This window comes from Antedon mediterranea, chromosome 2 (genome assembly GCF_964355755.1).
Source record: "Antedon mediterranea chromosome 2, ecAntMedi1.1, whole genome shotgun sequence".
In the NCBI taxonomy this organism is placed as follows: Eukaryota; Metazoa; Echinodermata; class Crinoidea; order Comatulida; family Antedonidae; genus Antedon; species Antedon mediterranea.
In genome coordinates, this window is record NC_092671.1 from 24,473,640 (window position 1) to 24,500,739 (window position 27,100).

Consider the following 27,100-nt stretch of genomic DNA (forward strand, 5'->3'; position numbering starts at 1 on the left):
TAATATGATACATCGGAATAAACTTCGTGCTCTTGTAAATATCTAGTCATGTAATACAGAATCAATATAGATTATTCAACAATTAACTACAAAAAACGACACTTCAATTACAAAAGCTTAAACGCCTACATTATTTACTTAGAATATCTCATTTTAATTAGGTTTAAATACGGTAACCTTTGGTATAAAAGTGCAAAAGCATTGTTTTCGGATAGGATATTTTAATTTTGACAAATGAATCAAATGCCTTTATACATGTTTGTGTAGATCAAAGGCGTATAACAGAATACTAATTAAATTTGGTTATGTAAAGAAATCAAAGAATTCATGAACATTCTCTGAATCTCTCGCCTGACACGACCAGGAGCTAGAAATGCCATGTTCAATTTATTCCGAAATTATGTTTTTTATCTGGTTTAGCCCCAATTTGTTTTGTTGATTAAAAACAAAAAATCTTCCAAACTTATCTTTAAACAAAATTTCGCTTAACTTAATTAGTCTTTTGATGAACTTGATAATCTTACATGGTATATTATACTGGACACCAACGATGCTAACTTAACTCGTCATCACCCAACTTAATTTGAGTATCAATATATGCTTTTCTTTCACAGAGGGTATAGTAAAGTCTATTAAAACCAAACAAAAATATTAAATACAAAATCTACCTGCCAATAAACATTAAAATATACACTTAATATCACTTATTCGTGTAAAGCTATGCGTAACCGTTTTCAAACAAGATCACCTTCATCAACTCAAAATCTCTCTTCACAATATCGAATTTGCTATCCAGTTTTTATTATTTTAATTTCAATTATTTATATTCACCAGTAGGCTTATAACACTGACCAATTTTCCAAGAAAGAAACTATAAAAGCACAACAATCGATCCCATACAGAGGACCAAACTTTGAATAGTTTCCCAAAACACTTAGGCCTAAAAGATTCCAACTCATTCATTATTCATCTTAAAAAATACATTCATTAAAAAGCTACCGTACTCAGTAGATAAATCATTCTGATAGTGTACACTACATTGCTGATTCTGTACAGTGCTACTTTCCATATTGAAGTGGGTCAAACAGATTATTGCTGTAATTTTCATTTCATTTATTCGTCTCAAAAATAAAAAACAAAACAATAAAATACACACGCATAATAAATAACAGCCAGAACATTATGGCAGTCCAAAAGTGAACTAAATCAGTGTCGGGTGGGGACCCTTAGACACAAAAACAGTACAACAAATACATTAAGATAAATATAAAACGTTTAAAATATTTAAAAATGTCTATTTATTTTAAAATTGATTATAATATTGATTTTAATTTGTATTATTAATAATACAGATTAAAATACTATGCTTAAAATGTGTGACTAAAAATTCCGAAGCTATACAGTGCCACTGTCAAGTCGGTTGACAGAAAAGAATTCTCTAAGGCCCCTACAAAAAATAAGGCAAACTCATGGTCAACCTGCTCCTGACCTCCGTAGGCAACTCATCACATGTGCGAGGAAAGGAGAAAAACAGAGGAGTATTTAAGCGAATTTGTTGGAGCAAAGACGTGATAAAATTTGAGATTATCCAAGTTCCCAGAGTTAACATTAATATAGTCAAAGATGTTAAGAGAATAGCTACCATAGAGACACTTGGCAACAACACGGTACAGCTTCGGAATGACAATAGAATCTCTGCATCTAACAATGTGTTTAATAAATCCGAGTAGTTTGGAGGCTTTCGATCTAGTGTTATGAATATGAACACCCCAATCAAGTTTAGATTTAAAAGACACGCCCAAATATTTCATACTGTTAACATCAAGAACAGTGGAATCAATTACGTAATCATTCGTGATGGCAATATGCCGAGTTGATCTACTCAATCGCATTAATTTACACTAAACTTAACTTGTTGTTCTCACACCATTAGGAAATGACATGCAAGTCATTCTGAACTCCATCACCGTGGGACCGTATGGACCTGTAAACAAACGTGTCAATTGTATGAGATATAGGCCTAAAGCAACGCATTTCTCTAGAATCTTACGCTCTTTCTACACTTTCTATGACAAAAAAAGTGAGGTGTGCCCAAATAAGGTGGCGATATGCACAAATATGGTAGTGATATAACATCATCATGTCCATATATGGGCACATCACAAGTTGATGTTACATTAAGTTTGATAGTTTAGACATGACAAGAAAGCGATATTAGAAACTGGTGAAAAAAAAGTAAAAAATTGATTTTAAAGAGATACATCAGAGTTTGTACCAACATCACAAGATTCAGCAAGGAAATCGAAAACGTTATGTCAATGGCCTACAATGTTTTAAGAAATTACTCGAACTAGATGGTACGCTCGCTTCGCTCGCGTACCATCTAGGTCGTGCCCACAGATGGTTCTCGAATACACAGTAATTTCAGCGTAAAAAAATGCTTTTTTTTTAATGTACGTACTGCAGGATGATAATAGTTATTATTGTTTAGGCCTACAGAAACGAATAAATAGACACGATGATTTATGTATTAAACTGAAATTAGCACACTGGGAATTACTTCCGAAAGAGAAACTTGTCACAAAATGAGTCCAAATTTGTTATTTGGACTCATTTAAACAAACCCAATTTGTGTTTTGTGTGTAACATTAGGGTTGAGGGATGGGGAAGAGGATATGGGTACAAAGAAGAACAATGTTTTAATATATTCTTTATCTACTCAGTAACGAAATATGTTTTTCATGTTTGATAGGCCTATAAATAATATACCACTTGATACAGTAACACATTTGCGATTTAATACTTTGTTAAAACTGTCACTGTTATAGTCCATTGAAATAGCATGTACATGTAACAATACACGTACCACTACAACGTTTATATTCTTTGTAATTATTAATTAATACAAACATTGAGAAGCAACTGTCAGTAGTACAGTTTATTTGTATATTGTACGTTTTGTATAACAGTAGGGCCTACTCACAGGCCTATAAATAATATACCACTTGATACAGTAACACATTTGCGACTTAATACTTTATTGTTAAAACTGTCACTGTCATAGTCGATTGAAATAGAATACGGTAGTACATGTAACGATACACGTACCACTACAACGTTTATATTCTTTGTAATTATTAATTAATACAAACGTTGAGAAGCAACTGTCAGTACTACTACCCGAATTTTGCCCTTACGTAAATTTATATATGGATTAAAATAGTGTATAAGGTAGAAACAAATATCGCCATGGAAAAAAAAACTATCTTACTATGATTGTCCCCTATTCAGGGGACACTTTATATATTTTAACACTACGGTCAACCCTCAGAGGACACCCTGTTATGGGGAGGGGGTAATGTTTGAATGTGCCAAGTGGTTGATTCAACCCTTACTATTAAAGGGGACAATTTTTTCCACACAAATACAAAAAGGACCAAATTATAAAAAATTATTCATTTATATCGTTATAAATGCAAAAATGGATATCATAATAATTATATTTTCTTTGTCGTGCTAAAGTTTTAATTCATATTCTTGGGTCCATATTAATTAGTGTTCATTCAGGGGACACCCCTATTTTGGTGACAATTTGTTGGGCCTCGAAGATATTCCCTTAAATCTTCTGTAGGCCTAGAGAGCACCCAGTAGGCTAATGTTATGCCATGTAAAGAAATGTTTTGAAGAAGTGTTTTAAAAATGTGATAATTTCTTGTTATGTCTGTGCTGTGTTTTTTTTTTATTATATGGAGAGAAAAAATAAAAATAAACAAAAATACACTGCTACGTCTGGAGAACGACATAATTTCTTTTAAATAAACATTCGGTTTCTAAAAATATTTTTTCATGCTGAAAAAGACACCATAAATCATTGACCGAGGTTAATATGGGATGTGTGTTAAGTGTGTAAACATCACTTAACATCACTGATTGATATTTGATTGTTAGAAACCGGAGTAGTAACAAACAAGTTAAGTATATGTAAATTGATAATTCCTCCTACCATCAAAGATGGACATGTTATTGCTAGGCTATGAATGAATCATTTATTTTGCAAAAATACAGAATTCACTGATTTATAGGCCTAATCATGATATAACGCATTGTTCTTCAATGTTGTTCAGACAATCTCTGATTAGATGTTTGTAATTCACCACACATCCAGTCAATACTTGCAGGTTTAACGGCACTTCTATCCTTCAGTTCCAATCTGTAATTTGAGAATGTTAGCTATAGTCTTCCATGAATTCTGTTGAAACAAAGCAAGATAATTATCGTCATAGAATATGACGTAATTAGTTGAACAGTGACTTTTGAAGCTTTGTGGTAATAAGTTCTCCCCGGATATTAAAAAGAAAAGTGTAATCGGAAGGACAGAAGCTATTGAAGAACCAACTAAATTCAGAATCACGTATATTTGTTATTGTTAGACATTAGGCCCAAATCCTTTTATTTGTTATTGATTGAGCATTTGCTATTGTTGAGGATGTTTATCATGACAATATGACGACATTTAGGTAAAAAAAAATACATAATAATAATAATAATATTATTATTAATAAAAATAATAATAATGACGATGATGATGATGATGATGATAATAGTAATATTTTTACGTTGACCAAAATTCGTTTATATATTGTGTTGTAATAATAAATTTCCGATTATATTGATGGAAGGGGAAGTGAGAAAGAGGAGCTGGGTGCATCCTGATAACGATATTCATTGGGGTAATACGACATGGATATATAAATATTTTAATGATGAAAAAGTTCACAAGCTTCTAATATGAACATGTTCATGAGTATGGTAATGATGGAGGATCATGGTCCATGATGCAAGGTTGATGATGATAGAGGATCATGGTCCACCATGCAAGGTAGATGATGATGGTGATAGAGGACCATGGTCCATCATGCAAGGTAGATGATGATGATAGTGGATCAGGTTCCATCATGCGAGGTTGTTGTTGTTGATGATGATGATGGAGGATCATGATCCATCATGCAAGGTAGATGATGATGGTGATAGAGGATCATGGTCCATCATGCAAGGTAGATGATGATGATAGTGGATCAGGTTAAATCATGCGAGGTTGTTGTTGATGATGATGATGATAGAGGATCATGGTCCATCATGCAAGGTAGATGATGATGATGATGATGGAGGATCATGGTTCATCATGCAAGGTAGATGACGATGGTGATAGAGGATCATGGTCCATCATGCAAGGTAGATGATGATGATAGTGGATCAGGTTCCCTCATGCAAGGTTGTTGTTGTTGATGATGATGATGATAGAGGATCATGGTCCATCATGCAAGGTAGATGATGATGATGGAGGATCATGATCCATCATGCAAGGTAGTTGATGATGATGATGGAGCATGCAAGGTAGATGATGAAGATGGAGGATCATGATCTATCATTCAAGGTAGATGATGATGAAGGATTATTATCAATCATGCAAGGTTGATGATGATGATAGAGGATCATGGTCCATCGTGCAAGGTTGATGATGATGATGGAGGATCATGGTCCATCATGCATGGTACAGTAGGCCTACTTCGAACAACGAATAATGAGTTTAAGTGATAATGTTTGTTTATGATTGTAACGATTTTAGTTATGTTCATATTGTGGATGATCCAACATTTTAATGAAGATGATTAAAAAAAATTAAAGAAAACTCAATTAGAATAATTATGAACAAAAAACAAGGTCATTGGGAAACTGACAGGAAAATGTAAGTAATAAAATATATTTAACATGCACCGACTTACAATGATTTTAGAATCTTGTAATGACTTTTAGAAAGCACTGGAAGGCAATTTTTTCTTGTATCAACACGTCTTTTTTGTTGTTACTAGTTTATTTTCCATTTGTGTTCGATTTATGTTTTAGTTGTTTTGAGTATTGCTTTAAACGATTGCCTTTATGTAAAATCAATGTTTATTGTCACGAAATATGAATAAAATGGAACTGTTTAATAAATTGATGACAACGAAGCGGACGATTAATTTTATCGACAAAGACTATCCGTGTTGATTCAAAGGCCAAAACATAATCTGGCATGGTTTAATTGTTTACAATTACAACTAATTAAGTTATGAATAACTTAATATTTATATATTGTAGTAATATTGTCTCCTATTATTAAACACCAAAAGCTTTAGTTAAGAGAGATCGTTCTCCCAGGACGAACCAAACATGGGAATCATAGGCAAGTTAGTACCAGGGAACACCTGCTTCGTTTATAAACATTACAATTTGATATAATTTCATCTTTTCCAATATATTCGGAAAACTTATATAGTCATTTACCACCAGAAAGTTGAAAACAAGAAGAAATCTACATAAATATTATACACTTATACTGTACAGTTAAATCAAATAGTAATGTATTGCTAATAAAGTTTCGTTTTATCATCTTAACGTTCCTTCAAGTTTAAGTAGGCCTACCACAAATGGTGCTGTAAAACAAGACGTTTGACTTTTTTTTATAATGTTTCAGAAGTTCACAACTATTAGGATTAGAATAGGATGTGTGTATTAATGAAACATACCTGTACCATTAAGCAATTGTCATATTTGATGTGGATATACTTATACTCTTTAGACAGCCATTTAGTTTCAAAAACAATAGCAATAAGATTAGTTTTAGTAATTTGTCATAATGATGAATATCATTAACTATTTAACAGTATTCTGCATCATCACCAAGACAAGTTTTTCAGAAACCTCTCAGCTTATAACTCAGCTATATTTGGCTAAATGTACATAAATAAACAATTTATAACAGAAACCATGACTTTAGTTTAAAATGGTCACAAAATACCAACTTGGCAACATTCTACTATAAAAACCAGTCAGGTACAGTAGTTTAGGTAGTTGACATATTGAACATGAAAAAAGTGCAAAAATTTGTGGTACAACCAAAAATTAAACATGGGGAAAACTATATGGCAATCAATGTTATATGTACACACAATTAAGTAAAACGTTTTTTCACATATTTGTATTAAACTTAAAATATTAAACTAAAAAAAATGATATGGAAAAGATGAATTCCAAGCTATGATATTGTACAGTTAATTTTTTCTTTTGTAATCTATTTTAAGGCATAACATTTATACATACAAAACAAACTACTTTCAATAATTTCTGATAAAACAGATAAACTATGTAATTATGATTTTGAATAACGAGCTTTTTCATTTGCTAATGCAAGCCTCCTGATGTTTCTAATGCACCCTGCTGCTGCAACTTGCAGTTCCTGGTCGTCTGAACCCACCATACCAACCAAAAGCTGTAAAAGAAGATAAATTTACTGAAATGAGAATATTTGTTATATTAGAGTTGATGTTGTTCTTCAAATAATTTCCTATTTATAATTAGTAGAATGAAATTATGGAATTTATACTTTGTCACATTCTTTATCACTTTTAACTCTTTTTAATTGAAAACCATAATCTATATTATGTTAAATCCTTTTGAGAAATTTCTAAAAATCATCCGGGCAATAGGCGAGGAAGAGAAATTTGTACTGGACCCTGTTTTTAATAAGCTTTGTTCATTTGGTGACAAACCTTTACTACTCCACTTTCATGCATAGTAATACAGTTATCAGGATCACGTGATAATTGAAAGAGGGCGTCTGCAGTAGCCCGATGCACTGTAGAATCTGGTGACTTAAGATAACGAACAAGAGGTGCAACTGCCCCATTTTCACCAAATGCAACACGATTGTTGCCCCACATACAGCATCGAGCAATTGCATCTGCAAGATGTTGCCGTAATCTGTCATCAGTCTGGAAGAAATCACAAATGTTGGTAGTCGATTTTCTTTCACCATAATATACACAGTGAAAAGCACTAATTTATTATAATATATATAAATTTTACTATGTGTTCCAAAATCCAAAACAAAATGAAACAAGTTACTGTGGATGCATTTCTAATCTGATCCTCTTAAAAACTAATGTTGAATCATGGTCTATTTCTAATTTGATCTGATTTGATCTAAATGTTAATGACAGCTTTTTAGGAAAAGACCTAAACTTCACAAATTACCATGTATATTTCACGAATTTATAATTTATCTCATCTTGGCTTCAAGTAGAATCATCTTATTTTTGCGTTTATAGAACCCACACAAGATTGTAATTTAGTCTCAGAGTGCATATTTCAATACAATTAGAGAAAGTAGACATGTATGGTGAAAAATGTTGACTTTTCCCAAGGAAGATACACAGTGACTTTTTGTACCACAGAACATTCCCAATTGAATTGAACAATCACATAATTAATTGTCAACTGTCTATTAGCCTTTTGACCGTCGTCGTCGGACATAATTTGAAAACAAATTAAACTATTAATAGGAAAAGTGCACTTTATTTGATACAGTTCTGATAACAAGCAATGACCAGAAATGGAGAGGTTTAAACTAAAAAAAAAAAAAAAAAACTAACACAGGATGAACCAAAAATAAAAAAAATAGTTGGATCTTTTTTTGGGTCGTCCTCCACATGCCGACGAAGCTTACGCAGTAGCCGATCTGAACATTTACAATTCTCTGTTTGTTTCTGTATTTAAATACATACTAAGGTATTTTCCTAATTGTGTTGGCTTAATTTATTTTTCAATGTAACTTACAGTACTTGCCAATTTGGCTAGCATAGGTACGACACCATGGTCTGTTATTACAGCAAGGTTTTCTTCATCTTTAGCAATATTAGCTATAGCAGCACACACACTTGCTAATACCTCCTTATTATCACTTTTTAGTAAGCTCACAATCAGTTCTAAGCCACCCACAAATGATCTAACCATCTCCCCGGCATCCTAGTATAAAACAAAAACACAATTTTAAAAACATTGCACATCATTCAATTGTGAACGTTTAGATAACACATTGTTTAACATTGCCAATAATTGGAAATTATCTATCTTAGAAGTTTATTTACTGTGTGTGTGTATGCGTGCGAGATGTAAAAATATTGAAAGCTCTAGATAGAGAAAGTTCAAGGCTTAAAATTAGTTTAGGATCAATGTCAATTGAAGGTAGTGTGAGGATTTGTTCTATATTATATTTAAATTCATCTAATTCATTCACAAAAATAAATTGTTGTCTCCTTGAAAAATAATTTCTGTTTTCTAATATAATATGACATTTAAAAAGATTTCAAATGATTATCAAATTTGACCAAATATTGCATAAAACAAAATATTTAAGTTATAAAACTATTTAACGCAAAAATGAGTTGGAAGTCCGAAGCTCATTAGAGACTTTTATATTTTAGTGAACATGCACTCATTGACATGCCAGTGAACATATGACGTAATGACCTTGTAATCTCTATAGTTTGGCGCTCGTCCATGGAGCTATTCCACCGTGCTGGGTCGGTGAAGTACAGTACATGGGCTTAGGCCAGGCTAAGTGTGTAGCTAATTAGGCCTAACCTAAATCCTTAATTTTCTGAACGAAGGCCAAAACCTGTATTATTAAAAGCTTTATTTAAAATAAACAATAAAAATCAATAATTTGACTGAAATTCCCTTTACTACAATCTCAGAAAATCCCAAGATCATTTTCGGCCATGATATGGGTAAACCTTTGCAGTGTTACGACGTCATACGTCCACTGGTACTCAAGTGAGAGAGTGAACGCCAAAATGCCACTGCACAAGTGCTCAAATTTGCTAGTCAATGTGCCATGTGCATATCATAAAAATGACGTAATAGGGTAGAAATCAACATGAAAACCTAAGAGTTCCATTGTCCCATTTATTTTTTCTTTTTATAAGTGAAATCTACTGAAGTAAATAACTTAAAATAGCCTATTTAATGTTTTTTATCCATTTTTTTTTCATCTTCCATTTATAATTTTTATATTATTGGTTATCCGCACTTGGCGGATAACCCCTTGTTATTGTCAGAATCTTTTTTTTCTTTTTTTTTCTACGTTCTTCTTTCTTTCCACGAATTTTGTTCGCAGCGTATCTCTATTTTCTGGCCAACATAAAATTGTATAGCTTTGTCATAAGATTGACCTATAGCTGTAGATGTGCAGCCAAGCTTTTGGACAATTTCGGAGTTGCGCAGCGTAAGTTACGCGCGATTTTATGAATTTCAATTATAGATCATAGATTAAAAACCAAAAGTCATTTTGTATTGAAACTTGGTGAAAATTTAAGTCATATCAAGCGCAAACTTTCTATGGATTAAAAATGGCAGGTTGCGCAGAAAGTTACGTTTAAAATTTCAAATTGCGAAAAATCCATTTCTAATCAACTTTCTACGCGTTTCATGTCATTTTGAGCATTTCAAAAATTCCCACGCGTGCGCAATATTTTTACGCGTGCATGCGCACGTAGGGCAAAGACATGTTTTTTTGGCTTGATTTTTGTTTTTTCAGCCTTCTCTAGTAATTTTACAAACTTTCAAACAATTTCGACTTAAAATCACGTCATACGAGCACGTAGAATTGAACAATTTGCGCGCGTTTTTGATAAAAAAATTAAAAAATTTGTCAAAATTATACCTTTTTTTAAACATAGATTCTAAACTACATGGTGAATTTTATTTTTTTTTACATATTCTGAAAGTAGATGAGTTGTAGATATAGAATCATGCATCGATTTGGCTAACCGGACATTGTGACGTCATAGTATGGCCACTCGAATATCAATTATAGGATTTTTGTCTCTTTCGTCATGCTCATCACATTTAATAGAGCGCATCTCCACTTATCCGTATTCCATTTCCCTCCATTTTTATATATTGTCTAGGTCGATCAATTATCTTTCACATGATTTACAATTTTTAAAATTTTGATGACGTCATCATGGTCAAAAGCGTCATTAACTTTGGTCACTTATTTTCACCTATTCTGAACTGTATGTAGTACGTATACAGTATATAGTGCATACCGCATATACTTCGACGTGACGCAAAATAGAGAGCGCACTAACATTTTTTTCAATGGCATAATCGTTTTTCTGCGCGCAATATTCTAACGTATGACGTGCACGTGGCTTTTGGGCTGCGGATAACCTAACTCGTCCATAGTGACGAGTTCAAATCTAGTTCATCTTAATTTAGTTTATGAAGTTTCATCAAAATGATTCATGTTAAAACTACATTCAATGACTCGAATATTTGATACTTGATATTTTGTTATATTGTATTTTATTTAATATTAGGCTTGTTTATAGTAAACACATTTTTATATTTTTAGGTTGTTGATTCACCATTCTTAACCTATTCTAAACCTATAAATACCAATGCAATGAACTTGATGTCATATCAAGAGAAAATAACTGTGTTTACTTCACTGCCTTTGATCAAAGGTGTCAAGGAATTGTAAGTGGATTAATTTATCAAGCTAACTAGCTAATGAACTGTGTCTTTCCCCAAGGAGAGGTTACAATATTTCAATTGATAATAATACATGGTACCCACATATACACAAGAACAAAACAGAGAAAAAAATATGGGAAAAAAGAATCACAAATGATGGAAAAATTACTACATTTCCGGTGTTTAATAGACATCTGGTGTAAGTTAAGCCCAAAATCTATGTTAAAAATATTTTATGCCAAAATAAACTTGTTATTCTTTCTATGAATTTTAGCACAAAGGGATATATTATTTTCTATTATATTCATTTTCTTCCCAGTAAGAAAAGCAAATTCAATTTGTCAAAAAGTAGTTCAGTTGAATGAAACATTTTAAATAATGAGTAATATTTTTTTCCAACAACTTAATGCAGTAATCAAAACCTATCCAATTTGGAGATTTGAAATTAGCTTTTTCTAAGATTATGTAGATACAAGACTTTAGTGGTATATTGAAATGAAAAAATATGATCAAAATACTGTAGCAGAAAAATATTTTATATCTAGTGAAGTTTTGCCACTCAAATACTACACCTAAAAGTGATGTTCTAATTTGTATATCTGACACTAAATGTTAATGGATTTAAAGCAATTTGCTTTTTGAGTGAAGGACCCTAATCACGTTTATCATTTGACTTTAATGAAAATAGAAGTGTTTCAAACTCATGACTTTAACATTGGAACAGCATAGTAACAGAAAAGGGAATAAATGAACACCTGTTATATTATTACAGTGATGGGAAAATGTGGGTATGCTCAGACTCGGACAAGGTTTGTTATCTAACACAAGGTGTACAGTAATCCATGGTGTTCAGACACAATGATCAACATTCCATTTGAATGATGGGATATATTAACAATAACAATACGTGTTTCTATTCACCTTTGCATTTTCAATACATGGGCATATTGCCCACGCTGCACTAGCTTGAACTTCTGGATTCTGATTTTTTAAAAGTGACCACAAAAGACGTACTCCATCAAGTCTGTCAATAATTCTGAAAATAAAACATAGCTAAAAAAATGTTTGAACTATAAAACTAGCTAGAATAACTCACTGGTAATAATAAAAAAGTTAACAAAGGAATTCTACTTTTTGTCATCAATCATCATTTCATTAATGAATGATTTTTAAGGTAAAATGGTTTTGGAAAATGAATTTTAAGGAGTATAAGTCTTACCCCATGTTGTCTTGTTCAGTGGCACAAGCTCCAACTGCCTTTGTTACATTAACCAAGAGAGCTTGATTAGTGCCTGTCAGAAGATTGACCAATGATGGGATACCATTAGTCTTACGTATGACAGAACGATTTGAAGGTTCTTGGGCTGCGCATTCTCCAAGGGCACCAACAACGTTAACTAGAACCTTTGAACGTTAAGAAAATTTAGAATGCAAACAAAGGCACTGTACACTTTGAAAGTATGGGGAAGGAAGATCAGGTTGTTGTGGGTACCTACATTTTACTTTAACCCTTCCCTAAGCTTAACTTCAACCACAGTAAGTCAATTCAATTTCAAGAAAAAAACAAGAACTATCATTATCACGAGAGCAATTAGAAAATGCTAATAATTGCGCTTCATTGGAGTGAGACAATCATTTTGAGGTCTCAGTTCAGTGATACTGGCAGATACCCATCAAAATGATAATTAAATAATACATTAATTTAAGTTGTTTCTAGAGACATTAACTTTCAGACATGATTATTGGTGACAATCATTCTGGGGTTTTAAACCTTGCAAAATACTATTTTTTTTTACAAATTAGGTTTACTTACAATTAAAATAAGAAAAGAACCCAATACGCCTTTTTCATGAAATGGAAGACATCTTTGATCGATGACAAACAATGCTGTGCAGGGAAGCTTAACCAACAGAAATACCATAGCGTTTTCAGGGGATTTCAGGACACCATGATAATTAAAAAATGTTATATGAGAACAAAAATTAACATTTTACTGTAAAAATGTTGTTCATACGACTGTCCATTAAGGAGTTACCATTTTTAAATTAACATGTTGGTTACGCTTCCCTGCACAGCTGTGTTTGTCATCCATTAAAGATGTCTTTTTGTGAAAAAGGTGTATCCAACCAAGTTTACCTCTTCTGGTTGGTCATTAAGCAAAGCCACCAACATTTCAATTGCTTTCAATTCCTGAAACCTTTCCACATTCTCAGAACTCATTGCACATTTCCAGATGGCTCCAGTGGCAGCTGCTAGCAATTCCTTGTTGTCCGAGTTATTGAGTAAGGCAACTAACGGATCGAGTCCACCATAGAATCGCACAAGATCTCTTGTTTCTTTCTCTTCAGCACATTTAAATATGGCACTTGCACAGTGCATCTGTAGCTCTTGATTTTCAGTGTTCAGGTTCTTTACTAAATCCTCTATCATACCTTCAGTACGAATAGCTAGTCTGTAACTTGCCTGGCAAAGAGGAGTAATATAAATATAAACATTATTAGGCCTAAAAAATGAATATGTTGGCAATCAGGATTGATTAGAGAAGTAGTAAAAAAGATATGATTGAAACCTGTGAGAAATTGATTGTTCTAATTGACATGGACATGAAGTCTCTTTCAGGTCAATGGAGTTTCTAAAACTGAATGGTACATTATTTCCTTGTCTAAATATGATGCTAAAAATATAATAACAAATTATTCAGAATTATTTTTGCATATTTTTTCTATTTCTAAGTCAATAATAATTAAAGTTTAATTACATAAGTTTCTTATTTATTGAATCTGATAAAAACTACTGTACAAAAACACATTCAAATTGATACTGTAAAGTGACAGACAACTGAATATGTTGGACTCAAGGGAAAATTTGTGTTGAGTTTGTGACAGTCTTACCTCAGATGCACATTCCTGAAGGCTTCCAACCACTGGAATCAGCATGTCTTCATGAGGTGACTTAAGTAGTCTTGCAAGAAGTGGGATTCCACCAGCCTTACGAATAGCTAACTTGTTACGAGTACTCTTGCTACAGCTCCACAAAGCCAAAGCGCCGCAGCGAGCTACTTCCACATCCTTTTCAAATTCATCTGTCATTGGCATGGACCCAAGAGGTGCACAGTCAAGTAAAGAAACCTAAATGAAATATGCTTACTAATGAAACTGTACTACAAAGAAAAAAAACAAGAGCACAGCATACATAGTCAATGATACAAGGTGTGCCCTGTCAGTGTCAGGTTAAAAAAAAAAAAAAAAGATAAACATTAGGAAGTATTAGGAAGTTTTCACCCGAATAGAAAATATAAAAATAAATATATATTGTAGATTTTTAAAAACTAATCCCTGAAAAAAATGTAATTTAAAGCAAAAAAGTAATTATTGTCTGTCAGAAAATGGTTTTTGGTTAAAATTAACCGTTTCATTTGTAGTTTTATAAGTAACTGAAATAATTTTTTTTTTTAAACTGCAAAATGGCCTATTTAAAGTCTGATTTTATTTTTCATTAACCTTTATTTTTCGGGTTTCTGAAAATTAATGTTTTTGTTGAGATATGCCAATTTAAAAATTTCTTATAGAGCTCTTTTCCACGTTAATCAAAGCGCTTCACATATTTTGATTTAGAAAATAATAAAATTTTTGAGATATAAAAAATAGAGATCTCAATAATTTAAAATTACATATACGAAATAATTATATATTTAAAACTACTTGGGAAATAAATACATTTTAAGTGGGCGTTTAAACAAAAAAAATGATTTAGCCTTTCTAATTTGTGCTGGAAGAGCATTCCAAAACACAGGCCATACTTGAAAAATGCAGGATCACCTGAAACATGCCAAGTAATTGGATTGTACAGAAGCGTGGTATTATTCTCTCAGAGAGTGTCTGCAAGCAATGTTGGTAAAACGTTAGGACACTCTAGGATTTTCCCAAATGTAGGGAGATTGGATACTGAGCGGTAATTATCAAGCATGTTAACATCGAGAGTCTTTTTTAATAGTCGGAGTAACTACAGCCTCCCTTAAATGTAGTGGGAACTCTCCGTTAGCATACAAGCAGTTGGCAATGCAAGTAATGACTGGGGCAATTTGATCACAGCATTCATTTAAAAGCCAGGTAGGGAGAGGGTCAAGTGGGCACGATTTGTTTAGGAGTTCTTTGATAATGTTGATAATGTCATTGACTTCATGAGTGGAATGGAAGGGAGTACAATAGATCAATTGTGAGTATTGGAACACTATCTACAACATTCTCATCTAACCTAATTTGATCTTTGGTAATTTGCAGTAAAATTTTTATTTTGCTAACTAACTTCATGCACGGTCTGAAAATAAAAAAAAAAGAAAATAACAAAAAAGAAGCTAAAATGGCTATCGCCACCAACTGCCAACTTAGTTGAAATGAGGAAGTTGCAAAGTGATGACTCACCAAAACGCTAACTTACTTTACCGCCGACAGTTAAAACTATATCGTAAAGGCCTGCTAAAAAAATATTGTAGGCAAATTCAAAAAATTAAAAAATAAACAATTTAAAAAACTTGTTATTGTCCAATTTCATACGCAATACATACAATTGGAAATATGTCGAAATTATACCTATCGCGGTACACATGGAACAACTAGGATGAGTAACCGACGCGGAGTTGGTGACATGCGTTTATGTTGTGTCTACCTATACCAGAAATAACCACAATTTATATATATGCCATTTTATCGGTTACTTTCTTTCTCGTTTCTCGTTTTTGCTTCCAAGAAATGGTTATTACGCACTTAGCTTATTTACTTGCAGCAGAAAAGTGCTCTAAAAAGAATGTTTTCACATTAATTAAATAAACACAGTGAGGTTTATAATTTTGAACAATAAATGAATTTAAAAAAAGTAATAATTTACCAATTTTTTAATACCACCATGTTGTCTGACTGTTCGCCTGGCCCGTCGGAACTTGGCTACATTAGCAATTGTCTCAGCAGCTAAACATTTCAGGTCTTTGCTAGACGATTTTAAAATGTCTACCATTGTTTGAAGTCCTCCAAGGTCAGCTATTGCCTTGCGAATTTGTGTGTTCTTCGAGATCTCTTTTAAAATTTTTAAGGACCCAATCTGTGAAGTATAATTTGTCAAATTGTAACTACAAGTATTATATACGGTACATATCCATATCAATAATATACAAATAATGAATAATTATGGGTTCAATGGTGAGAACATTTCATGTTTCTGCTCATTTAATGAACAAAACAGTATTTGTTTTATAACACACCTACTGTGTGTTGCTAGGCCTAAGTTTTTTTTTTAATGATTGCAACTTTTTGTTGTTCTCACATATAGTACATTTGACTGTTTTTTTTAGTACTGTATTATTATTTGTACCAAAAATGAATCTAGTTCAGATTCATTCAGTAAAAAATGCCACATTTAATTTAGGTAGTGCCATAGGATTTTAACAGGGATGTGATTATGATTTCATTATTTTTCAGATTACCAGCGTATAACGGAAGATAGATTAATCAAACTAAATATTGAACAGCACATGATGTGTAATACCAATCAAATGGTAGGGATACATCCAGGTGTGTTAAAATTTATAATCGCATCATTTCAGTATAAACTTAATTTTTAGAAGACATGATCTCAGACTCCTAATCAATTTTGGACTAGTGTTATTACTACAGTAGGTCAGCAAGTTTATCCATTGGTCAATGTAATTTAAAAAAGGCTCTTATTGTATGTGTCTAAGATTTATTTAGAGAGAAAGAAAAGCGGGATAATTACTAATAAAAAGAAACCACTATCGTAACTGGATAAAAGGGTGAGGTAATAGTACAATATGGTATACCGGTATTTCGTTTATAGATGTATTAAAACTGCCATCCCATAATGTAATGTAAAGTACAGAATATATTTTGTGTCAATGAAACATTATAGATTTGTCTGGCTGAGGATATATTTCCTAAATTCTTGAACTCTGTGAAAATCCATTTCTTTTTCAAAGACAATTTAATTCTAACCTCGATATTTTAACAGGTCTAATCAATAACTATAAAAAAGCTAATCATAAAAACTTCAAATATAATGAGAAAATAATCCTATGACAGTGTTATAGACACATCAATATTTTACAGCGCTGTTGAAAACAAAATCAAAAATCATATTAAGAAAGGTATCACAAAATTATTTTTCAATCTTAAATTGAATTTAAAGGCCAGGTGCGGGCAAAACATTTCTATTGATCATACATTCCAATAATTATCGATCTATAGTTTCCCCTATGTTTCATAATTTTTGGGATTTTATTTGTGTTAAGGGAGGTTTTTGAAAATTAGAACTTTCATATCAGTGGGGGGATAGTTCAAATTACACAGTAAAATCTCTATTCTTTTGTACACAAATTTTGAAAATAGAGAGGCATTTTAAAAAGCTATGAAAAATAAACGGTGTGGTAAAAAATGTTATCAGATGACTAAATATAGGTAATATAACTTGAATTTTACATTTCTGGTATTTTTATTCAACTTCAGAATTTTATTTTCATGCTATAGCAAAAATTATCCACCGTATATCCACCATCTATTTTCACCTTCTAGGGAGTCACCAGACATGTTATTACATTATTATTATTACACTACCTAACTACTGAAAAAAAGTTTTTTTGGCAAATTTTGTATTTGACCATATTAGGGGAAATTCATGGTTTTTCATCTTGATTTCTGTTACAAATATTTGATTTATGTACAATTAACCAGATATTATATTTAAAATTCATGCCTGTACCTAAGCTTTAAAATATTGGCAAGAAATGATGATAACAATCTGTACAATGATTCAAAAACCTATTGTATATAGCTACATTTTTTAGCATAAGGTATTTATTGTTTTTGACTGCAGGAAAAGAAAAAAATAATAGTATGGGTGCAGTACAAATTTTGCGGGAAAAAAGTATAGGAAAATTTTTTTCTTTTTTTTCTGATAGAGTATACCATATAGAATGTCAGAAAAAAAATCCCCATCCCAGGGTCTTGGGGAAAATTTTTTACGGCACTTTTAAATTTTGGCCTATATAACACACACAAATGCCTATTAACACACACAAATACCTATATATAGGGGATAGGGAAAACCAATTCACGTTTTGTTTAACTTGGAGTTGTGTTATGATGATTAAAATTAGCTGAGGCTTACTTTAATAACTACTTCTCATAGTAGTTGATAAATCGAGTCGGTAACAATGACATCATCATGCCAGAATCCAATATGGCGTCCAATTTGGCGGAAAAAACAGGGTATTGCCAAACCCCTGGAAACCTCCAAAATAACATAGCAAACCCCCACCGAACCAACATAAAAGTGATTGAATCATGTAGTGTACGACCCACTGGGTATATCCATGTAAAAAAAAAATTACATTTCTACTGTTAACTACTTATTTTTGGGGCAAAACATCATTTTTTGGTCAAAAATGATTGCTAAACCCTGCAAACCTCCTAAAAAACATAGCAAACCCCACCGAACCAACATAATAAAAGTGATTGAATCATGTAGTGCACGACCCACTGGGTATATCCATGTTTTAAAAAAATAAAATTTCTACTGTTAACTACTTATTTTTGGAATAAAACATCATTTTTTGGTAAAAAATGATTGCTAATTTGTAACCAAAAAATGACGTTTTATCCCAAAAATAAGTAGTTAACAGTAGAAATTTTTTTTTGTTTACATGGACATACCCAGTACACTCCATGATTCAATCACTTTTATGTCGGTTCGGTGGGGTTTTCTATGTTTTTTTTTTAGGTTTCCAGGGGTTTGCGGGGGTTTAGCAATACCCTGTTTTTCCCGCCAAATTGGACGCCATATTGGATTCTGGCATGATTATGTCATCGTATCGACTTGATTCATCAACTACTATGAGAAGTAGTTATTAAAGTAAGCCTCTACTAATTTTAATCATTAAAACACAACTGCAAGTAACAAAAACTGTTAATTTAATTTGTGTATGTTAATAGGAATTTGTGTGTGTTATATAGGCCAAAATTTAAAAGTGCCATAAAAAATTTTCCCCAAGACCCTGGGATGGGGATTTTTTTTCTGACATTCCATATGGTATACTCTATTAGAAAAACCAAAAAAAAATTTTCCTATACTTTTTTCCCGCAAATGTGTATAATAATTGTTCTGCACCCAGGCTATAAGAAACAAGAATACAATCTATAATGACATCTAATCTTTAATTTTAATAACTAGATGGTATGCTCACTTCGCTAGCGTACCATCTAGGTCGTGCCCACAGATGGTTCTCGAATACACAGTAATTTCGGCGTAAAAAAAAAATTTTTTATAAAATGTATGACTGCAGGACTATATTTATATAACATTAACACCTAAATAAATTCCTGTCATTTGATTGGACGATTGTGGGTCACATGGCGTGCAATAGTACGCACTATTAAACGATCGTTTAATAGTACTTTTTGAAAAAATTTTGTGTACGAAAAAAAAAACGTCTCGCGGATGAAAAAAAATCTAGTACACAAATTACCCTATGATATGGCTCTGTACTGTGAAATACAACAGCGCCACCTGTCGTCTGGTCTCAGTTTCATTTGTAAACATCACCGCGAGATATGTAACAGCAGCAGATATTTGTGTACGATTTGGACATAGGCCTATATGTACTATTTCATTCAAAAAGGCATTTAAATTAGCTTTAGATCGTTTTTAGGATTTTGATTAATTAATGGGGACATCCCTACATAGTACAAGACGTGGAATTGTTGGAAAAACCATAATTAGCCTAGATAAGTTCCAATTGTCTGTCGAAGTTTTGCCTTTCATTCAGTAAAGCTAGTACTAGGCTACTAGGTCTAGCCTGGGCCATGCTAGTATTAGGCTAGGCCTAGTCTAGGCGTTTTAGCCTTGCTAGGCCTAAGACTGTTTGGTCGTTTGTTGACATAATTAACACTAAAGTAGGTGTGTTTATAAAATCCATATAAATATAACATTTAATATAATATTAAAAACCAAATGTTACTCTTTTTAATCAATGTGAATGAAATATAGGCCTTTGACTAGGGCTATACCTCACCTTATTTGATTCAAATGACAGGAATCTATTTAGATGTTATATAAAACAAATAATGAATGTTTTATATTCGTGTAATGGTACAAATAATAGCATTTGGTGAATGATGAAAGGTTAATATCAACTCGGCTGTCGCCTCGTTGATATATAACCATTCATCATTCACCTCATGCCATTATTTGTACCATTACACTCATAAACATTCATTATTTGTATAATATTATAAATAGACACGATGATTTATGTAGTCAACTAAAATTAGCACCCTGGGAATTACTTCCGAAAGAGAAACTTGTCTTTGGACTCATTTAAACAAACCCAATTTGTGTTTTGTGTGTAAAATTAGGGTTGAGGGATCGGGAAGAGGATATGGGTACAAAGAAGAACAATTTTTAAATATACTCTTTATCTACTCAGTAACAAAATATGTTTTTCATGTTTAATAGGCCTATAAATAATATACCACTTGATACTGTAACACATTCGTTCAACCTAAATTCATTTTAATTGTCAAAAACTAATTATCTAACTCCATTTAATTAGTAAACAGGGTTACATGAGGTGGTAAAAATCGAGTAAATATTCTAGAAGTAACGCGTGATTTACCGAATTTTGCCCTTACGTAAATTTATATATAGATACATATTTTGTATTATTGTATAATATTATAATAGCACTAACACAAAACTTTGTCCCCTTTGACTGCCTGCCAATTTCAATGTTTTTACCTTGCTGATTGAAACTACGTATGTGATCTGATTGATATGTAATAAAGACTAAAAGAATCAATATGATTTTAGTTTTACAATGAGTACCAAAAATGTTATCTAAATAACAATATGTAATAGTACTTATAGTATAGTACCACTTTTTGAGTTTTTCGTGCAACATATTCGCTATTTTTTGCAAGACATCACAATATCAAGATATCGATCAGGGGCGGATCCAGGATTATTTTTGCGGGGGGGCACACGCGATCGCAGAGACCAAATACACTGGGCGAAGCCCAGAAAAAAAATGCATTTTAGGGTGTTTGAGATCACTACTAACGCACTCTGATTCGATCATCTGTTGCACACCTCTCACCTATTCACCGTTCCGAACTTCAGGGTGGCGAAAGTATTTTTACCAAAGACTTTCTCTGAAAATCCGAGTGAGGGCGTCCTATTTCGTCCCATTTTAGGGGAGCATTATTATGAATATGCATTTCTGTGCTCGCCTTCTGAATGAACATTTTAGTACGCTGCGCTTTCCTAATGAATTGCCGATTCTTACAAATAGGGATGATATCGCTTTGTTGTAACTACGTATTGGTCCCTGGATGTAGCATGACTCAGATATCGACGCCCGCGGCGGCGTAAGCTGGCCCAACTCCTAAATATAGAATTGTAACTTTAATTAATTCGTACAAAGGGACACCACCAGGGTAGTGCGTAACTACTCGCTTTGGCCCTTGTAACCAGCGGTGGCGTCAGGATCTTTCCGACGCGGGGGCTAGATTTCCCGACGGAGGGGCTATACGAGCGAAGCGAGCATCGCTAGGCTGGGGCCAGGGGACCGGTGGGGTCCAGGGGCGACGCCCCCGGGAGCAACGCGTTATAGCGTAATTTGAGGCCGTTTTAATCAGATTTAGGGTAGCCAACTTTTTTCATTTTGTATGGTATATAGATAAAATACTGTGCGATAAAACACATTGCACGAGATCCGATGCGATGACTGTTTAAATCCATTCTTTCAATTTTAAAAATGAAGTTTAATATGCCTATCATACAAACTATACGCGAACGTAAAACTTCCCACTTACCAAGATTTATATCATTATAATCACAGAGGCGTAGGCAGGTTGCTGTCTGGTGGGGGTGCAAAAATTGTAAATGCGCGAGACTAACACTCATGGGCTGATCTGTAAGAACATTTTGAAAAATAGAGCTGCTAGGTCCCCGGAAATTGCAATTATACATTGATATATGAAAACAAATTACAAGTCTATCAGAGAACCAGCCCACCGAGGTTGAGATAGAGCATTTAAACAAGTAGAGTTGTTAGGTCCCCGGAAATTGGATTATAGTATTTTTAAAAAAAAGAAACAAAATACATACGTCTCCAGGACCAGCTACCATTTCTGCCAAGAAAATTGTGAAAAATAGAACTGCTAGGTACCTGGAAATTGCATTTATAGGCCCATATTGATAAATGAAACGAAATTATAAGTCTACAGGACCAGCCCGCTTTGGATGGTTGGGTGAAGCTAAGAATATTTTGAAAAATAGAGCTGCTAGGTCCCTGCAAAACATTGAAATACGAAACGAAATTATAGGTCTACAGGACCAGCCCACCATGGCTGGGATGGAGCTAAGAACATTTTGAAAAATAGAGTTGCTAGGTCCCGAAAATTAACGTATTATACTTCGAAGCATAACAAAAAATATACCGGTACGTCTCCAGAACCATCCCTAACATGGATATGGAAACAAAATTGAAAAAAAAAGAGAGCTCTATGTTCCCAGACAATGCACTAACTGTATATTGTACATCGAAATATGAAACGAAATGTATAAGTATCCTTGACCAGCTCTATAATTGGGGACGATTGAGCTAAGACAATTTTGAAAAAAAACTTCAAAAACTACACTTATGACTTAAAAAAAATTCAGGCCTAAAGGCCTAAAAAAGTGCCCCCTTTTACCTTTATTTGGAGGGGAATGCGTCCGCAAGCGTAGACCATTTTCCTTCGTTTATTTCCGTTTATTTCCCAGATGTGAATCGGGAATTTCGATGTATGATGATGAGCAGTTCATGACATACAGGACATTGGAAATGTAATAACTTAATAAGATGTTGGAAAAATGTTTGTTTAGTGCGAGTGTTAGGCGAGCCTACAGTGAAACGTCTATTTTAGGTACCCCACGGTACAGGGTTAATCGTAAATAAAAAAAACAATAGATCGCGAACATAATTCGTAACCTTTTGCTGTATAGCGTACGTCGATACACAGTTCACAACGTAACGCTTCGGTAAAGTTCGCCTGGATACTAACAGTACACATTCTGGTCCCTGGATGGAACATGATATCACGCGTAAACCGCAATGGGCCGGGCCCAATGTTAAACGATTCGTACAAAGAGACACCGCCAGACAAGTGCGTACCTATTGTTTATTAGATCGCCGGCAATAATGCATGCAAAAAAGTGTAATAGCTCTCCGTCCGACGTACTAAAAAAAATGGAACGTCGCGGTTTTCTAGGCGCTGAAGCTACGAAGTGAACGCGAATGATTTTTACTGTATATTATATTCCCCGACGAAAAGTACTTGCGTACTCGGGGGAGGGGGGGGGGGTCTCTTATTTTATAGCAAAAATATCGCAGGATAGCCTAAATACAATATTATTATTATACAGGAATACAGTAGTAGGTTAAATGATGTTGCACCTTCTGTTTTTTGGACATGATGAATAGTGTGTGTCACGCAGACTGGTGTCACGACGGTGGAGGCAGCAAGCAAATCAAACTTGTTACACAGTACGTGTGCTTGGTTGTCGCTTGGTTTTGTCTAAACAAATATCAAACGTGTCTGTTGAGCTATCGTATTTCGGCAATAAAACAGATTGACAGAAGAAGTTATCCAGTTTCTAATCTAAAAACTTTTTTTTTTACTTTTTCATTTACAATTTTTTCCGTGTTGATGACGGGGGAGAGGGGGGGGGAGAGAGAGACGGGCCCCCGTGGCCCCCCCTTGAATCCGCGCCTGTCGATACAACAACTAAGAAGTAAACGCTACTTACACGGCATCGATAGGCCTATATAAACACGTTATTCCTATATATTACATTTTAAAAATTTTATAAATCACTGGTCAAAGTTTTGCCAAAATCCAGACAAAAGACAACAGGCCTCGTCAGTGACTAGGCCTAGGGCTAAGCCTACAGTAAACTGATAATAACCATACCATTACCAAACATATCCATTGTGATAAACTCGGTCACAATAAAATTGAAAGACTTCATATTCAAAATAACATTATTTTTTATTCAGATAATAATCATGCCAATAATCCACAAAAACCCTTGCAAATGGTTTGTCCTATAGCTAGCTATCTACAGTACAGATAAAAACTACTGCAACTTTTGCCACGTGTGCGGTCGCGTGGTGGTTGCGTGGCGTAGCATTCGTAGTGCGTAGGCTACGCGCAGCATTTGTAGCCTACGTTGTGATCAACTGTGTGTGGGAATTCCCCAAACTCAACTGTCACCGTGTAACTGTGTACACATACATCGGCGATGGCTAAGCAGGCTATGAAAAGTTCGAATAAATAGAAATGATACGATTGTTTCGCCAATACAATAATATCATCATCATTAAACATACTTGAAATTCAAATTTTTCTAAAGAAAATAGCAATTCTAAACTGCTCAAAGCCAGCCTAGACGGGAAAAGTCTCATTAACTAGGCCTACTGCTGACTGTACATTCACATTCATTGCCGGCCAGTATTGTACAAAATTTATTGATGACGGACCGTTATGACTACCTTCCATTATTACTATACTAGTAACAGTATTAGTAGTAGGACTAAAATTACAAGTTATTTTTTTATAAGTAATTAATACAGTACAGCACGTCAGTATATTTCATTTAAACAAAAAATATCCAGGCTAGAAACTGTCGTAACTGTACATCAAACTCCATTATTAACTATTGTAACAACAACCTGCAGCAGAGGATCGGTGGAGGGTCAAATAACAGGTCATCAGCAAAGAAGAGGATCGGAGGACACATAACATGTGCTTGCCTGATCTTGTTGATTTGTTTTTTAGTCATTTAATTTAAAATACGCAGGACTTTATTTAAAAGTTCAACTTTGAAAATTCAAAATTGAAGGGTAAACAAAACATAACAAGTACAGTTTAGAGAGAGTATCCATCCGCGGATCATAAGCATGTGGATATAAACACACTGGGCAAACGAATTACGAATGGAGTGATCCGTCTCGATTTCCATTGGAACAAAAATAATATCGTACTTGTATTCTATTATTTTGACATTTACAGTATTTAAACAGTCCATATTATCCCATAGAATATCCCATAGGATATGAAATTTACTCCAATCGGCATTTGCGAAAACGTGAATGGCTAGTGTGAGCGTAGACTGTACTACCACATGTTTGGCTAATACCACAAATTCACTAACTAGATGGTGCCTGCCAATTGGACATTTAACTTTTTTTGTATATTTAGCAATACAATAAATATTTGTACCAAATTTCAGTTAATAAATAGTAATGCTTCTTTTGTAGAAAAAGTTAAAATATAAAATTTAAGTCACTTACCATACATTTGATCTCGCCAGTTTCTAACAGATTAATGAGAACCTCTAGACCACCGACATCTCTAATAGCAAGTTGACATGTTTCTTGACCCAAATTAAAATCCCGCATGGCACACAAAGCAATAATTGTAGCAGTCTGATTGCCTCCCTAAAACAAAATTAATACAAGATATAGAATACATTGTACATTAATTTACATTGAATATCTCTTAAAGGATATTCAATGTTAAACATTATCTTAACTTTACAGTTTGGTACTCTCATACCACAACTACCAGGACATAAGATGCAAGTAGAGCAACTACCAGGACATAAGATGCAAGTAGAGCAACTACCAGGACATAAGATGCAAGTAGAGCAACTACCAGGACATAAGATGCAAGTAGAGCAACTACCAGGACATAAGATGCAAGTAGAGCAACTACCAGGACATAAGATGCAAGTAGAGCAACTACCAGGACATAAGATGCAAGTAGAGCAACTACCAGGACATAAGATGCAAGTAGAGCAACTACCAGGACATAAGATGCAAGTAGAGCAACTACCAGGACATAAGATGCAAGTAGAGCAACTACCAGGACATAAGATGCAAGTAGAGCAACTACCAGGACATAAGATGCAAGTAGAGCAACTACCAGGACATAAGATGCAAGTAGAGCAACTACCAGGACATAAGATGCAAGTAGAGAAATACATCAGACCAAGTGACCATGTTGGACCTTTGTAAAGCATACTCCTACCATAATGGTACAGTATAACTTCTTTGAATATTTTTTCCATAGCATCTGTACATCATAAAGCACAGTACATCGTATGACATCATACTGTTATTCAGTATTTGAATATCAATTATCTTATTACTCAGTTTGTTATTTCATAAATATGACAAAAGAGATGACCTGAAGCACAATTGCACTGGCATGCAAATATTGCTGAAGGCATGTGGATTGCTATTAGGAATTTCTTATTTCCTCTCACTAAGAAGAAAGAATATTGTATTTACCTTAAGATATTTAACAAGTTTTTGAATCTGCCAATATTCAGAAGGTAAATCTGAATTTTGTTCTTGTCGTCTGTCTGGGGTATCTTCCTCCTCCTCACTCTCTGATGAACTATCACTATAAAACTCATCCTCAAGAAGAGCCGGTGTCTTCTGTTTGCGATCACTGTACAATATAAAAGAAACATCACTATTTTTCTTATCTCGTTATGAAGTGTTGGCATAACCTTAAACTCAAGCACACCTTCAATCGTGGCCAATGCAACCACAACCAATGTTTCTCCTTTTGTATAGGTAAATCAATGTAAGCTTAACATTTAAGGCATCAAGGTAAAAACA

The 27,100-nt window shown here is 33.6% G+C and overlaps 1 protein-coding gene across 1 annotated transcript in view; it reads right to left on the minus strand.

Moving 5' to 3' along the window:
- Nucleotides 1–6,044: 6,044 nt before the first annotated feature.
- Nucleotides 6,045–27,100, minus strand: part of LOC140040749 (outer dynein arm-docking complex subunit 2-like) — a 29,769-nt gene continuing 8,713 nt past the window's right edge. The window contains exons 8-17 of the mRNA XM_072086912.1: nucleotides 26,765–26,927; nucleotides 25,763–25,909; nucleotides 16,246–16,455; nucleotides 14,253–14,489; nucleotides 13,498–13,824; nucleotides 12,581–12,765; nucleotides 12,283–12,397; nucleotides 8,656–8,844; nucleotides 7,590–7,811; nucleotides 6,045–7,309 (exon numbers count right to left, since the gene is read on the minus strand). Coding sequence (XP_071943013.1) covers nucleotides 7,190–7,309; nucleotides 7,590–7,811; nucleotides 8,656–8,844; nucleotides 12,283–12,397; nucleotides 12,581–12,765; nucleotides 13,498–13,824; nucleotides 14,253–14,489; nucleotides 16,246–16,455; nucleotides 25,763–25,909; nucleotides 26,765–26,927 — 1,915 coding nt within the window. The 3' untranslated portion in view covers nucleotides 6,045–7,189. The remainder of the gene's footprint in view (nucleotides 7,310–7,589; nucleotides 7,812–8,655; nucleotides 8,845–12,282; nucleotides 12,398–12,580; nucleotides 12,766–13,497; nucleotides 13,825–14,252; nucleotides 14,490–16,245; nucleotides 16,456–25,762; nucleotides 25,910–26,764; nucleotides 26,928–27,100) is intronic.